The sequence below is a fragment of the Hyaena hyaena genome, unplaced genomic scaffold, assembly GCF_003009895.1.
Source record: "Hyaena hyaena isolate Hyena2069 unplaced genomic scaffold, ASM300989v1 scaffold_254, whole genome shotgun sequence".
NCBI lineage: Eukaryota > Metazoa > Chordata > Mammalia > Carnivora > Hyaenidae > Hyaena > Hyaena hyaena.
In genome coordinates this window covers 218,771-230,452 of record NW_024080890.1, presented here as the reverse complement: position 1 = coordinate 230,452, position 11,682 = coordinate 218,771, and the positions used below count along the sequence as shown (strand labels likewise).

Sequence of the window (11,682 nt, the reverse complement as noted above, 5' to 3'; positions counted from 1 at the left end):
GGAGTGGACGGGGCCTTCTCTGTGCTGGATCGCAGGGAAGTTTCCATTCCTGCCCCTCCCTCCAGCCCTGATTGGCTCTGGGGAAACACAGCCTTTGCTCTGTCCTCGGGAGCCTAGTATAACAGAGACAGGGCCCTGGCCTGCGGAGGTGCCCAGCCAGGCGTGCCCTCCCGGGGGCCCGGCAGGCCAGGGGCAGGGAAGGGCCGGGGGGCAGAGATGGCCCAGACTCCCCACAAGTCCAGTGGTCCCCCAAGGCCACGGGACCCCAGGCGGGGAGAGGGGGCCCCCAGCCCCGCGCCCCCGGACCCCACGACGGTGGGTGAGGCCCGGACAGGTGGGGACACGGTGCTGCGTCGCCTGCTGAGGCTGCACCGCACTGAGATCGCCGTGGCCGTGGACAGCGCCTTCCCGCTGCTGCACGCGCTGGCCGACCACGACGTGGTCCCCGAGGACAAGTTCCAGGTGGGCCCCAACCCAGACCCCCGGGGCCCCCCTAGCCTTCCCCAAGCCTTGCCCTCGAGCCAGGGGCCATATCTGGGAAGATGAGCTCCTGATGGAAGATGTCTGGATGGACCCCGCCCCACCTACGAGTGGGGGGAAGGGAGGCGGTATGGGTGGGCTGTTTGTGGGAAGGGGGGAAGGCGCGGGGCCTCCAGGGCGAATTCCTGTGGCTCCCCAGCGCCCCTGCCCAGCCCTCCTCAGGCCACCCTCTAAGCTAGGGGCGCGCTCCCCTAAGATGAGTTCCGGGGGGCCTCCTTCCCCCCCAGCACCCCCGGGCATCCTCACGCCCACTGCAGGCTAAGGGCACGGACACGGTGCCCAGGTCACCTGCAGCGCCCCCTGGGATGGTGTCCTGCCCTCTAGAACGACAGAGGGGGTGTCGGGAAGTCGGGGGTAGTGGGGAGGGGGGCAGGAAGTGGGGCCTCCCAGCCCCCCCTCTTGCTTCAGGAGACCCTGCGCCTAAAGGAGAAGGAAGGCTGCCCACAGGCCTTCCACGCGCTCCTTTCGTGGCTCCTGACCCAAGACGCAGCTGCCATCCTGGACTTCTGGAGGGTTCTCTTTAAGGACTACAACCTGGAGAGATACGCCCGGCTGCAGCCCATCCTAGACTGTTTCCCCAAAGGTGCGGGGGCTGCGGGAGGAGCTGGCGTCCCGCGGGGCCCTGCCTCCCTGGCGGGAGTCATCCCAGCTGGGCTGGGGAAGGGGAGGTGGGGTGCGCAGGACCCCCGGACCCACCCAGGACCGCCCTGGCTCCTGAGCCTCAAGGGGCCCGGTCCTCCTGCACCTGGTGAGGCATCGCTCTGGTCTGGAGTCTGGGTCCCTGCTCGTGCCCTGCAGACGTGGACCTCACCCCGCCCCGGAAGGGGAGGAAGCCCCCCACTGGCCCCAAGGCCCCAGTGCTGCTGCCCAGACCCCCCTCCAAGAGGAAGGCCCTGGAGGAGCCCAGGGCCGCCCCAGCTGCGCCGCTGTCTCCCAGGGGCACTCCCAGCCCAGGTATCTAGTTTGAGGAGCTGGTCGGTCACAGATTGCCCTGGGGAGCCCGACACCCCAGGCCCTACCCCCTCCCCGCCTGGCCTGGAGCCGCCCGGCCGGGGCTGCGGGGGATCTCTCTGGATACTTAGTGGATGAGCTGAGCCAGGCCCCCCGAGAAGCAGGCAGGTGGGGGGTTCCTTTTATGCCGGGGACACCAGAGCCAGGAAAGCAAGGGGACGACGGGCGGGCGTAGGTGCTCCCCCCGACCTTGGCCTCCGGCATTTCCTCCCCTTCCTCCCCCCCCCCAACCTCCTGGGGAGCGGAGGGCCAGGCTGGAGGCTGGTGCAGCTCCCCCTGCAGGCTCCCAGGCAAAGGCCAAGTCCTCCAAGAAGCCGGAGAGCAACGCAGAGCCGCAGCGCCCCCCGCTGGGGAACGGTGAGCCAGGTCCCCTTGGCCAGGGTCACGGGGTCAAGGGCCGGCCAGGTGCTGCCCTCTGCAGGTCTGTCCTGGCAGCTGGGACCCTGCAGTCCGGGAGTGTCACCCCAAAGCCTCGGCTGCACAGCCACCCTGGGGAAAGAGGGGGCGCCTCGGGTTACCCCACGTGTGCCCGTCCCGGTGTCCCTGTCCCTCAGCCCAACTGCGCTGCCTCCAGAGAATCCTTCCTGGTCCCTGGGCTGGATGGAGCCTGGCCCCTCTCTGTCCCCTCCTTGCCCCAAGGTAGGGGCTCCAGAGACCTCCTACGGCCACCTGACCTAAGGACAGGCCCTGGGGACGCGGCCTCCCTCCCAGCACAGCCCAGGGCCATGTCCTGGGGTCCCCGTCCAGTCCTGCCTGCTGGGTTCAGTTGGCTTGCCTGCCACACGCCACACGCATCACACACATACACCCCACCTACCGCACAGCCTGACGCCCCCTCATGGCCTGTTTCTGCACTTACACGGGCCGTCTGTCTGTCTGTCTGTCTGTGGAGGGGCTGCCCCTCAAAGGCCTGCCCTGGGCGGAAGGAGAGGGATCCTGCGGCCCAGGCGCCTTGCGCTCCCCGCTGTCTGCAGGAAGGAGGTGCTCAGGGGCCATCTTTCCAGTCAATGACCCCCCCCCGCCCCCGCCGTGCTCCCTCCCCAGGAATTCAGACCATGTCCACTTCGGTGCAGAGAGCCGTGGCCGTGTCGTCTGGGGATGTCCCCGGAGCCCGTGGGGCAGTGGAGGGGATCCTCATCCAGCAAGTGTTTGAGTCAGGTAGACGGCGCTGCCCGACCGCGTGCTGCCAGGGGGACGCAGACCCCCCATCCGCGTGGTCCACGTGGTCCACGTGGTCCGTGGGATCCATGTGCGTCCTCAGCAGCTGGCCCTGCAGGTGGGGCGGGGCTCTGCTCCCTTGGGGGGAGGGACGGGCATCGAGGGCGTCCCTCGGGGTGGGAGTCTCCTGGGCTGCAGGGAGGTTGGCAGTCCAGGGCACTTCCTGGGTCACTCTGCCCCCTCCGATGGGCCCTCGGGGTCTTGGGCTCATCCCCTTCCAGGAAGCTGTCCCGCACCTGCCCCACCCCCGTACCACTTCCTTCCATCCCTCCTGCTGGACACTGGCCAGCCGGCCCCTGGGAGCCAATGTGGGGGCTGGTCTCACCCCAGGGAGGGTCTCGAGGGCCCCGAAATAGTTCCCTATGGCACTTAGAACAAACGGCCACGAACTGGCTGCGTAAAACAACAGTTCAGATGTGGGCGGAGCCGAGCTCCCTCCAGAGGCTCCGGGGCAGGGTCCTTCCTGCCTCTCCCCCGAGTGCCTTCTGGCTGCCCCCAAGTCTCGGGTCTCCTCCCTGTATCTGTGTGCGTCCTCTCCGCTCTGCTTGAGGGCACCCTCACTGGACTCAGTGTCCCTCCGGAGCCTGCCTTACCTAATCCCACCTGTAGAGACCCTGCTCCCAAATAAGGCCGCACTCTGGTGGACACGCTTCACCCGGTACAGCACCCCTCGCCACCCCTACAGAGGACCCCTGCTGTGCCCAGGACCCTGGTCCCAGAGCTGCCTGGTGCTGCGTGGGTGTGGGGAAGCAGCAGCCAGCTGCAGAGCCCCCTGCCCCTCTGCCTCCTGCCCCCCCACCCCCACCCCTCCCCTCCCCCTCCACCCCTCATCGCCCTGCCCCTCCTCCTGGCCCCCCAGCCCAGCCAGCCTCTCCTCCCAGGTGGCTCCAAGAAGTGCATCCAGGTTGGGGGGGAGTTTTATTCTCCCAACAAGTATGAAGACCCCAGTGGGGGGAAGAACAAGACCCGTAGCAGTGGCCTGAAGACCCTGGTCCGAGCCAAGGGGACCCCAGCTTCTGCTGTAAGCTCTACCTTCCCCCAAAACAGCTCAGCAGGGCGCTGGGCTGGCTCAGAGGGTGCTCCTCACTCCGGTGACCCGCCCTTCCTCCCTCGCAGGGTGGGGGTGACCCGAGAGCAGACCACCAGGGCAAGGTACAGGCCCCTCCCACCCTCCCCAGCGAGCCCCAGCTCCACCAGGTAATTCCGGGGCCACAGTGGGGCTCCCCCGTCTCCCCCATCTGCAGGGGGGTCCTTCTTTGCCGCTTGATGCTTCTGTTCACTGCGTCCAGCTTTCTTTTTTTTTTTTTAATGTTTTTATTTATTTCTAGGAGATAGATAGAGAGAGAGAGAGAGAGAGAGACAGCGTGAGCAGGGGAGGGTCAGAGAGAGAGGGAGTCACAGAATCTGAAACAGGCTCCAGGCTCTGAGCTGGCAGTCAGCACAGAGCCCGACGCGGGGCTCGAACCCACGAACCGCGAGATCATGACCTGAGCGAAAGTCGGACGCTTAACCGACTACGCCATCCAGGCGCCCCCCAGCTTTCTTTTTTCAATATACTTTTCCTGATAATACACAACTTGTGTTCAAATAAGTCAAAGAAAGCGAGTCCTACCAGGCGTGTAAAACCGCGGGGCCGGGCTGGGTGTCCCTGTCCCCGGGTCCCTGGTCTCACAGCCTCACAGCAGCCCGGCGGGCGGGCAGGTGGCCCCTGCAGGGAGCCAGGAGCCTGAGCACCGAGCGCACCCTGGGGCTCTCAGCACGGGGCAGAACCCGCCACAGATCTGACCGCCACCAGCCCACGCGAGGCGCTGTTGGGACCCGGGCACCCAGGAGCAGGCAGGACACACGCCTGCCCCCCCCGCCCCCCCCACTCCTGGGAGCTCCCTGCTGGCAGGATCAGGGGGTCATTACAATGAGAGTGCTCCTTGCTATGCAGGGCTACCTGGCCTGGCGGGCTTCTGGGAGGAGGTGTCCCGGAGGGCACTGTGGTGCCATTCAGGCAGGGGCACAGGCAGGGTCCGGGCCCCGGGTGCAGGGGACGGCGGGTGCCTGGGGCTGATGGCCACCGCTCCACTGCGCTGTGAGGAAGGGACAGCGTGGGGGTGGGTGTGGGGTGTAGGGGCCGTGGGGGCACAGGCGCCCCGGGAAACCGGGCTTTCTGCAGGCTCCGTGTGCCCAAGAGGGATGGCCTGGCCCCGGGGTCTGCGCTGGGGACCGGGGTCTCCTGGTCTCCGGGTGCTGAGGGGGAGGGCTGGGGGCAGGCAGGGGGCCTTGCAGCGGACGCGTGTCTTGCCCGTGTCAGAAGAATGACGACGAGTGTGCCGTGTGCCGGGACGGCGGGGAGCTCATCTGCTGCGACGGCTGCCCCCGGGCCTTCCACCTGGCCTGCCTGTCCCCGCCGCTCCGGGACATTCCCAGGTGAGCCCCTTCTGCCCACTGACCGCGGTGGGAGGCTGCCCGAAGTGTTCCCGTCCCACGGGGTTGGGGGGAGGGGCCCACCTGGGAGGGAGGCCTCGCTCCAGGTCACTGGGGACATGGGTCCGGGGTGTGGGTCCCCCCGGCCCGGCTGGCAGGGCCCCAGGGGGCAGAGAAGCAGAATGAGGGCCCCTAGTGAAGGGCCATCCTGTCCCGTGGCCGCACACCCCCAGCCCGAGCTCCCACGAGCAGCCGGCCCCCACCTGCAAACAAGGTCCTATCTGGCTCGCCTTCTAGCCCTGGCCCTGCCCCTGCTCCCTGAGTGACCTTGGCCAGGTCACTTGTCCCTGAGCCCCAGCAGATGCTGGTCACTAAAATGAGGGGGTTCAGCCAGGGCCATTACTCACCTCCAGGGGTGGGGTCTCCATCGTCTCTTCTTTCCTGCCCTTGACAGCGGCGCCTCTGCTGGGCACTGACCCCTTATGGAAACGAGGGTGGGTCTGGGGGTTATAAACACCCCAGTTCAGAAAGGTCCCATCGGGAGGGCAAGGCCCCCCAGAGCCACGCACAGGGCTGTGCAGGTTAGCAGGTGTCAGATTCCTGGGGCCCCGCAGAGGGGACACTGGCCATGCTGGCAAAGGCCACCCCCCGGGGGTCAATTTCCCGGCCTCCAGGGTGCTCCTGCTCACCGGCCAGGGAGGCCCTCCCATTGTGGCTCTGCCCACTGGCCTGCCTGGGCCTCTGTTTCCCCATCTGTAAAAGGAAATTGGTGACTTGGAGGAGCCCTCAGGCCTCCCCTACCCCGTGTGTCTGGGAGCCTAGTGTCCCCTCTGCCCCCCCACCCCCCGCATGACTGGCTGGCGACCACGTGGACCACGTGAGCAGTGGGACCTGGAGGTGCTACAGTTGTCTCCGGGGAGGAGCCCAGCGGGTCCCGCCCCAGGCCGAGGAGCCCCAGCCCCAGGAGCCACCCGTGGAGACCCCGGTACGCCCAGGCCACTGCAGGGCCCTCTGCCCCGCTCCCCGGCTGCTCCCATGGGTGGGGCCCCAGGCTTCCAACCTGACCCCCCAGCCCCTGCCTGGCCTCGGCAGCCGGGCTTCCAGCTCTGGGGAGTGGCCCCGCCGGGGGCTCGGCTCTGTCGGCCCTGCCCTTTGACTATAACTTTCTCTAAAAATGTTTTAAGTGTTTTGCTGAAGTGGAGACAGGAAGGGTACAACACGTGTCCAGGTGTGTACTGAGGGCTCCCTGGCAGCCCGTCTGGGTCTTAGACCTTGCTGAGGATGCAGAGCCAGGAGCTGCACGGAAACCTTTCCAAGCCCACGTGGGCTTCCACGACAGCCCCTGGGGGTGGGTCCCAGGTCCCCAGGTCCCGATGTCACCGGCTCCCTGGGTGCTGAAGCACGCGTGCACTGCGGCCTCTCCAAGCACAGACCCTCTGCTTCCAGCTCCTCCTGGGACTGAGGCTGGCGGCGGGAGGAGAGGCCAAGGTGCTGTCCAGGGAGCCCCCGGCCGGCATGGAGGCTGCTGGCCCCTACAAGCACCTGCTGGCCCCCCCCTCTGCAGCCCCCGCGCCGGCGCTGGACCCCTCCACCCTGCGCCCGCTGCTGGGTGTGGGCCCCGAGGGGCAGCAGGTGAGGGGCGCTGGGGTTGCGCGGCTGTTTTCTGGGAGCTCCGGCACGCAGGACAGCCAGGTGGAGCTGAAATAGTAGGAGTGACCGCAGGGGAAAGGGGGGCAGTGGTCAGGTCGGGGGCTGGGGTCAGGGCGGAGGGAGGAGGAGCCAGACTGGCCTTGGGAAGGGCGGAGGGGCTGGGCGCTGGGAGGAGCGCACCCAGAAGAGGGGTGGGGGGCTCTGAAGAGCTGGGGCAGGGGAAGGGAGGCTTCCGGAGGGATTCCAGCGGCGGGGATGCATTCCGGTTCCGGATCCTGGGACCCCAGCCCACCTCACAGGGCAGGACAACGGGGAAGCGGTTCTGGGGACCCTTGAGCAGCCCTAAAGTGGTCCGGGTCCACTAAGGGGGAGCAAGGTCTCTCGGGACTACAGCGCAAACATGGCGGGTGCCCCCGGGCTCCGGGGGGGGGTGCGGGTCGTGCGCGCCCCTCCCCCGCAGTCACCGCTCCGTCCCCTCGCAGGGCCCGGCAGGTGCGCGCTGTGGCGTGTGCGGGGACGGCGCGGACGCGCTGCGGTGCGCGCACTGCGCCGCCGCCTTCCACTGGCGCTGCCACTTCCCCGCGGGCGCGGCGCGGCCCGGGTGAGTGCGGCGCCCCGGGCTCGGGGCCCGGGAGGGACGCCGCGGGGGGCCGGCGCCCCCCCTCTCACACACACCCCGCCCCCGGCGGTGACACCCTCCTCGCCGTGCGCAGGGCGGTCCCGCGATGCCGGTCCTGCTCCGGAGACGCCGCCCCCGCCCCCGCGGAGGGCGCGCCCGCCCCCGCCGTCGGCCGCGCCCCGCCCGGGCCCGCCAAGGTCAGTGCCGCCGCGGGAGGCAGGGACCCCGCGGGGCCTAGGCGGGGACGCCCTCCGGCGTCGGCCTCGCAGACGTGCCCGCGCCCCTTGGCGACGTGCTCACTATTCTCACTATTCTGTACAATACAGTCGTTTACGTAGACTCCCTTCCCATAAGCTGTTAGAAAGGGAAGCCAGGGGCTGTGAGATGGCCGTTGGGTGCACGTCCCGGGACGACCGAGCCCAGGGCTCCCCCTAAGGCCCCTTCTCCCAGCGCCTGGGGCGCATGATGCCCACGGTGGGGCGGGGGGGGGGGTGAGGCGGCAGCAGCAAGAAGGCTCCACACCAGGGACGGCCAGGCCCGCTCGACTCCCCAGTGGGGCCCCCACTGTGCACTTGGTCCCAGTCCTCCGGATGCCCCCGGCCAGAGTCCTCTCCAGCCCCAGCCTGCGGCAGGGGGCCCTGGGGAGAAGGGGCCCTGTCCTGTCTGTCTGCGCCCCTGCCCAGCCGCTGTCACCGCAGGTCTCCCTCAGGACCTGTGTGCCCCCGGGAGCCTCGGGGTGGCGCACCTGGCCCTGCCTGACGGTGTCCCGGCCTCCAGAGCCTCTCCGGGCCCCGGGTGGTGATAAGTCCTACCCCATCCGGCCCGTCCTGCTCCCCAGCTGCACCGCATACTCCCCGAACTCGTGCGAGACCACCCAGGCCTTGGGGGACCTCGGCCCTGCCCACCAGGGGGCTCAGCCCACACCTGCGCGCGCAGCCCCCCATGGAAGCGTCCCACCCCCACCCTCATGCACCTGGTGTGCTCCAGCCCTGCCGACCACCATCCGCCCCCCTCCCCCCACCGCCCCGGAGGGCGTCCTTCCTTCCAGATGCTTCTTCAATTGACACCTGGGTTCTTTCCTCTTCTTAGCTAAGACCCCTTGTCATTGTGATGTGAAATGTCACTGCTTCGAGAGTAAAGCGTCCCAGCCCCTTGGCCCCTCCCCTCGCCCCTCCTCACCCTGGGAGGTCCTGAGGGTGTGGGTGTGGCCCCCACGCTTCCTCAAAGGGCCTGTGTTTATGAGCTTCGATTTGGCTGTTTTGAGCCAGAACCTGGTGGTCTCAGGCGGGCCCACCTAGCATGGCCTCTGTCCCTCCCAGCCTGTTTGGAAACAGCCTGCTTCCCTGCTCTGGCCCCTTATGGGGGTGGGGGTAGCGGGGGCACGGTTGACCCTGGCAATGTTCCCTGGATGGGTGAACGGCTGGTATTGCACCAGGCGCTCTCCTCTTTCAGCCTCAGTTTCCCCATCCATGGCGGGTCCCTTCTAGCTGGTTCTCTGGGTCACCTGGCTTTCCCCAGAAGGTTGCATGTAACATGTGGAGTCAGGCAGGCCTGGGGGCCGTGGGCAGCCAGCTTCCAGAGGTGCCAGGGCCCCAGCAGGCAGCCCCAAGCTCGCTCACACCCACCCTGCCTGTGCCCACCGCCCTGGGAGCCGGAGGTTAGAATGCAGTTCCCAGGGCCCTGCTTGGGGCAGCACCCCCTGCCCTGGCATTAGCCCCTGTTGCCTCTGCAGGGTGTCCTGCTTCACTTCTGCTGTCCCTAGCAGGGTGCAGAAGCTGGGCTGCTGTCCCTAGCAGGGTGCGGAAGCTGGGCTGCTGTCCCTAGCAGGGTGCGGAAGCTGGGCTGCTGTCCCTAGCAGGGGTGCGGAAGCTGGGTTGACCTCCCTTTCCTGGGTGCAGGCAGGGGACGGTTCTGCGAGTCACGAGCCAGTTGTGCACAGGGATGACCTGGAGTCCCTCCTAAGTGAGGTAATGCATCACCTGGCTGGGTCCTTCTCCGCTGTACACCCCCTCCACGAGCAGCCAGCACCCGAGCCACAGGAGGGCCGGGGAGCCCCTGTTGGGTGCGCCGAGCACCCCAGGCCCATCGGGAGCCCCTAGGACACAAAGGGGCCAAAAGGGGCCCCTGAGCCTTTCTGGTTTCTCACCTGGTCCCCAGTTCCTGGACCCCGGGGGGAACAGTGGCTGTGGGACCTCAGCCACCCCAAAGCCTGACTCTGATGCTATGACTTCCCCCGGGGGGGTGGGGGTGCCCCGGGGACTCCTGCCTTCAGTGGACCTCCCCCCGCCCCCTCTGAGCCCAGGCCTCTCCACCCTAAGATGAACAGCTGTGAAGAAAATGGGGCTTTGGGGGTTCCATCTTCTTTTGGCAAGAGGTCAGACTCCGCCAGCCATTTCCACACCCAGGTGGCCCACCCGTGTCCCCCTTGGGCTGTGGGGCCCTGCCCAGTGTGGGGGGCTGGGCACGGGTGGGTCCCAGGCACACAGGAGTCCTTAGGGGTGACCCCGGGCACTGGATGTTGGCCCTGTGGCTCTGGCAGAGCAGTCGCCCGATACCGTTGGAGAAAGGAGGCAGTCACCCCATTATGCTGGAATGTTGGGCCTCCCCATGCCCCCCCCCCGTCCTGTGGGAGGACAGAGATGGAAAGACTGGCCCTGCCTCGAACCTCGGAGGCAGAGCAGCCATGGAGGCTGGGCCTGGTTTGCAGGATGTTATGGTAGAGCACCGGAGGCGGAGTCCTCCCTCGCCTGACGTGTCCTGTGTTCTTCAAGCCTCAGTTTCCCCACCCGTGAATAGGAGGGTCAGGACGCTCACGATTCCAGGGGACGCTGGAGCCCAGGGGGTGTGCACTGTCCCCTGGGGGCTCTGGTGGGTCCCTAGTCCTCTGCTCTCCTGCGTTCCAGCACTCCTTCGACGGCATCCTGCAGTGGGCCATCCAGAGCATGTCCCGCCCGCTGGCCGAGGCACCCACCTTCCCCTCCTGACCCAGGACGGCGGGTCTGCGGGGAGCCCTGGGGGAGGGGAGGCCCCCGTGGACGCGGCCTCAGCTGCGAGCTGACCCCTCTCCCATCAGGACCAAGAAACACTGAAAGGTCCAGGCGTCGCCCACACTCGGCTCGCAGACACGGCCCATCTTCTTGGACACACAGAGCAACGTGTGCACTGAAATAAAAACCACATCTGTGGGTTTCGACGCGCTCTCCAGGCGGGGTGTTTGCTTGGGGGCTCCGCGCCCCTGCATTTCTGGTGCCTGAAGTGTCCATCACGCTGGCCGGAAGGGAGACGCCCGCGGGCGGGAATGGCCCTAGAAGTGGACAGAGCACTCTGTCTCCGCTGGGAGCACTCCAGAGCTCCCCAGAGCCCCCAGTACAGCCCAAGCATGAGGTCTGGGCCCGCCCACCTCCTCCGGCCCTCCTAGGGCCCAGCTCATCCGCACCCCAGGGCCTTGGCACGTCTGTTTCCTCGTCGTGATATGTCCCCTCCGGTGCCACCTCCTCATCTACACATTTATCTGAAAAAGCTCTCTTGTGGGTGTTCCCTATGGCTCGCGTCGCCCTGGCATGGGGGTCCGAGAGGGGTACTCCGGTGGGAGGGACGGCTCACATGCAAGAGGCAGGTGACCTCAGCGGGTGACCGCTGCGGAGCGTGAAGCAGGACGAGGCGGTGGGAGTTGGCAGGCTGGGGGACGGGCCGGAGGTCAGGCGGGTGGGGGGCGGCAGGCGGCGAGGACGGCACCGGGCCTTACCTTCCTCACGGCACCTGCCACGGTCAGAAGTCGGGTGCAGCGGGGGGCCTGGGGCCCAGCACCCCGGGTCCGGCACGGCCGCCGGCTTGGTGTAGGCGGAAGGTGTCAGTGCCACCAGAGCCCCCCGCCTGCAGAGGCCCCGTGGCAGAACGCCAGGACGGGGAGGGCAGGGGTGGTCACAGGCCCTGCCACGGGTGGGCCGCAGAGCTGACACGTGTGCTGACTCGGACGGCGGCTTGCGTCCCACCCCAGGAAAGCCCAGCAACAGCAGGAAGAGGGTGCCACGGCCCAGCCCCTCAGGGGTCTGGCTGTGACCCAGCGACTCTGGAGACCCCCAGGGCCCCTTGTCCGGACTGGGGCGGGAAGGGGCAGGCCCCCCTAGGACAGCAGTGCTGAGGGCTGGGTCAGTGCCGGGCGGGGGGGCGGGGGGCTGACCAGCACGCTGCGGCGGGGGGTAAGTGTCGCATGACCCTTGGTTGAGTCG

At 67.8% G+C, this 11,682-nt stretch overlaps 1 protein-coding gene across 1 annotated transcript; it reads left to right on the top strand.

Moving 5' to 3' along the window:
* The first annotated feature begins 216 nt into the window (after window positions 1-216).
* AIRE (autoimmune regulator) lies at window positions 217-10,641 on the top strand. The gene is made up of 14 exons (XM_039245453.1): window positions 217-462; window positions 949-1,123; window positions 1,339-1,494; window positions 1,834-1,908; window positions 2,596-2,709; window positions 3,651-3,790; window positions 3,886-3,966; window positions 5,072-5,187; window positions 6,070-6,169; window positions 6,631-6,816; window positions 7,317-7,435; window positions 7,548-7,650; window positions 9,352-9,420; window positions 10,357-10,641. Exons 1-14 carry the CDS (start codon window positions 217-219, stop codon window positions 10,435-10,437), a joined length of 1,761 nt encoding a protein of 586 aa, XP_039101384.1. The 3' UTR covers window positions 10,438-10,641.
* The last annotated feature ends 1,041 nt before the right edge of the window (window positions 10,642-11,682 follow it).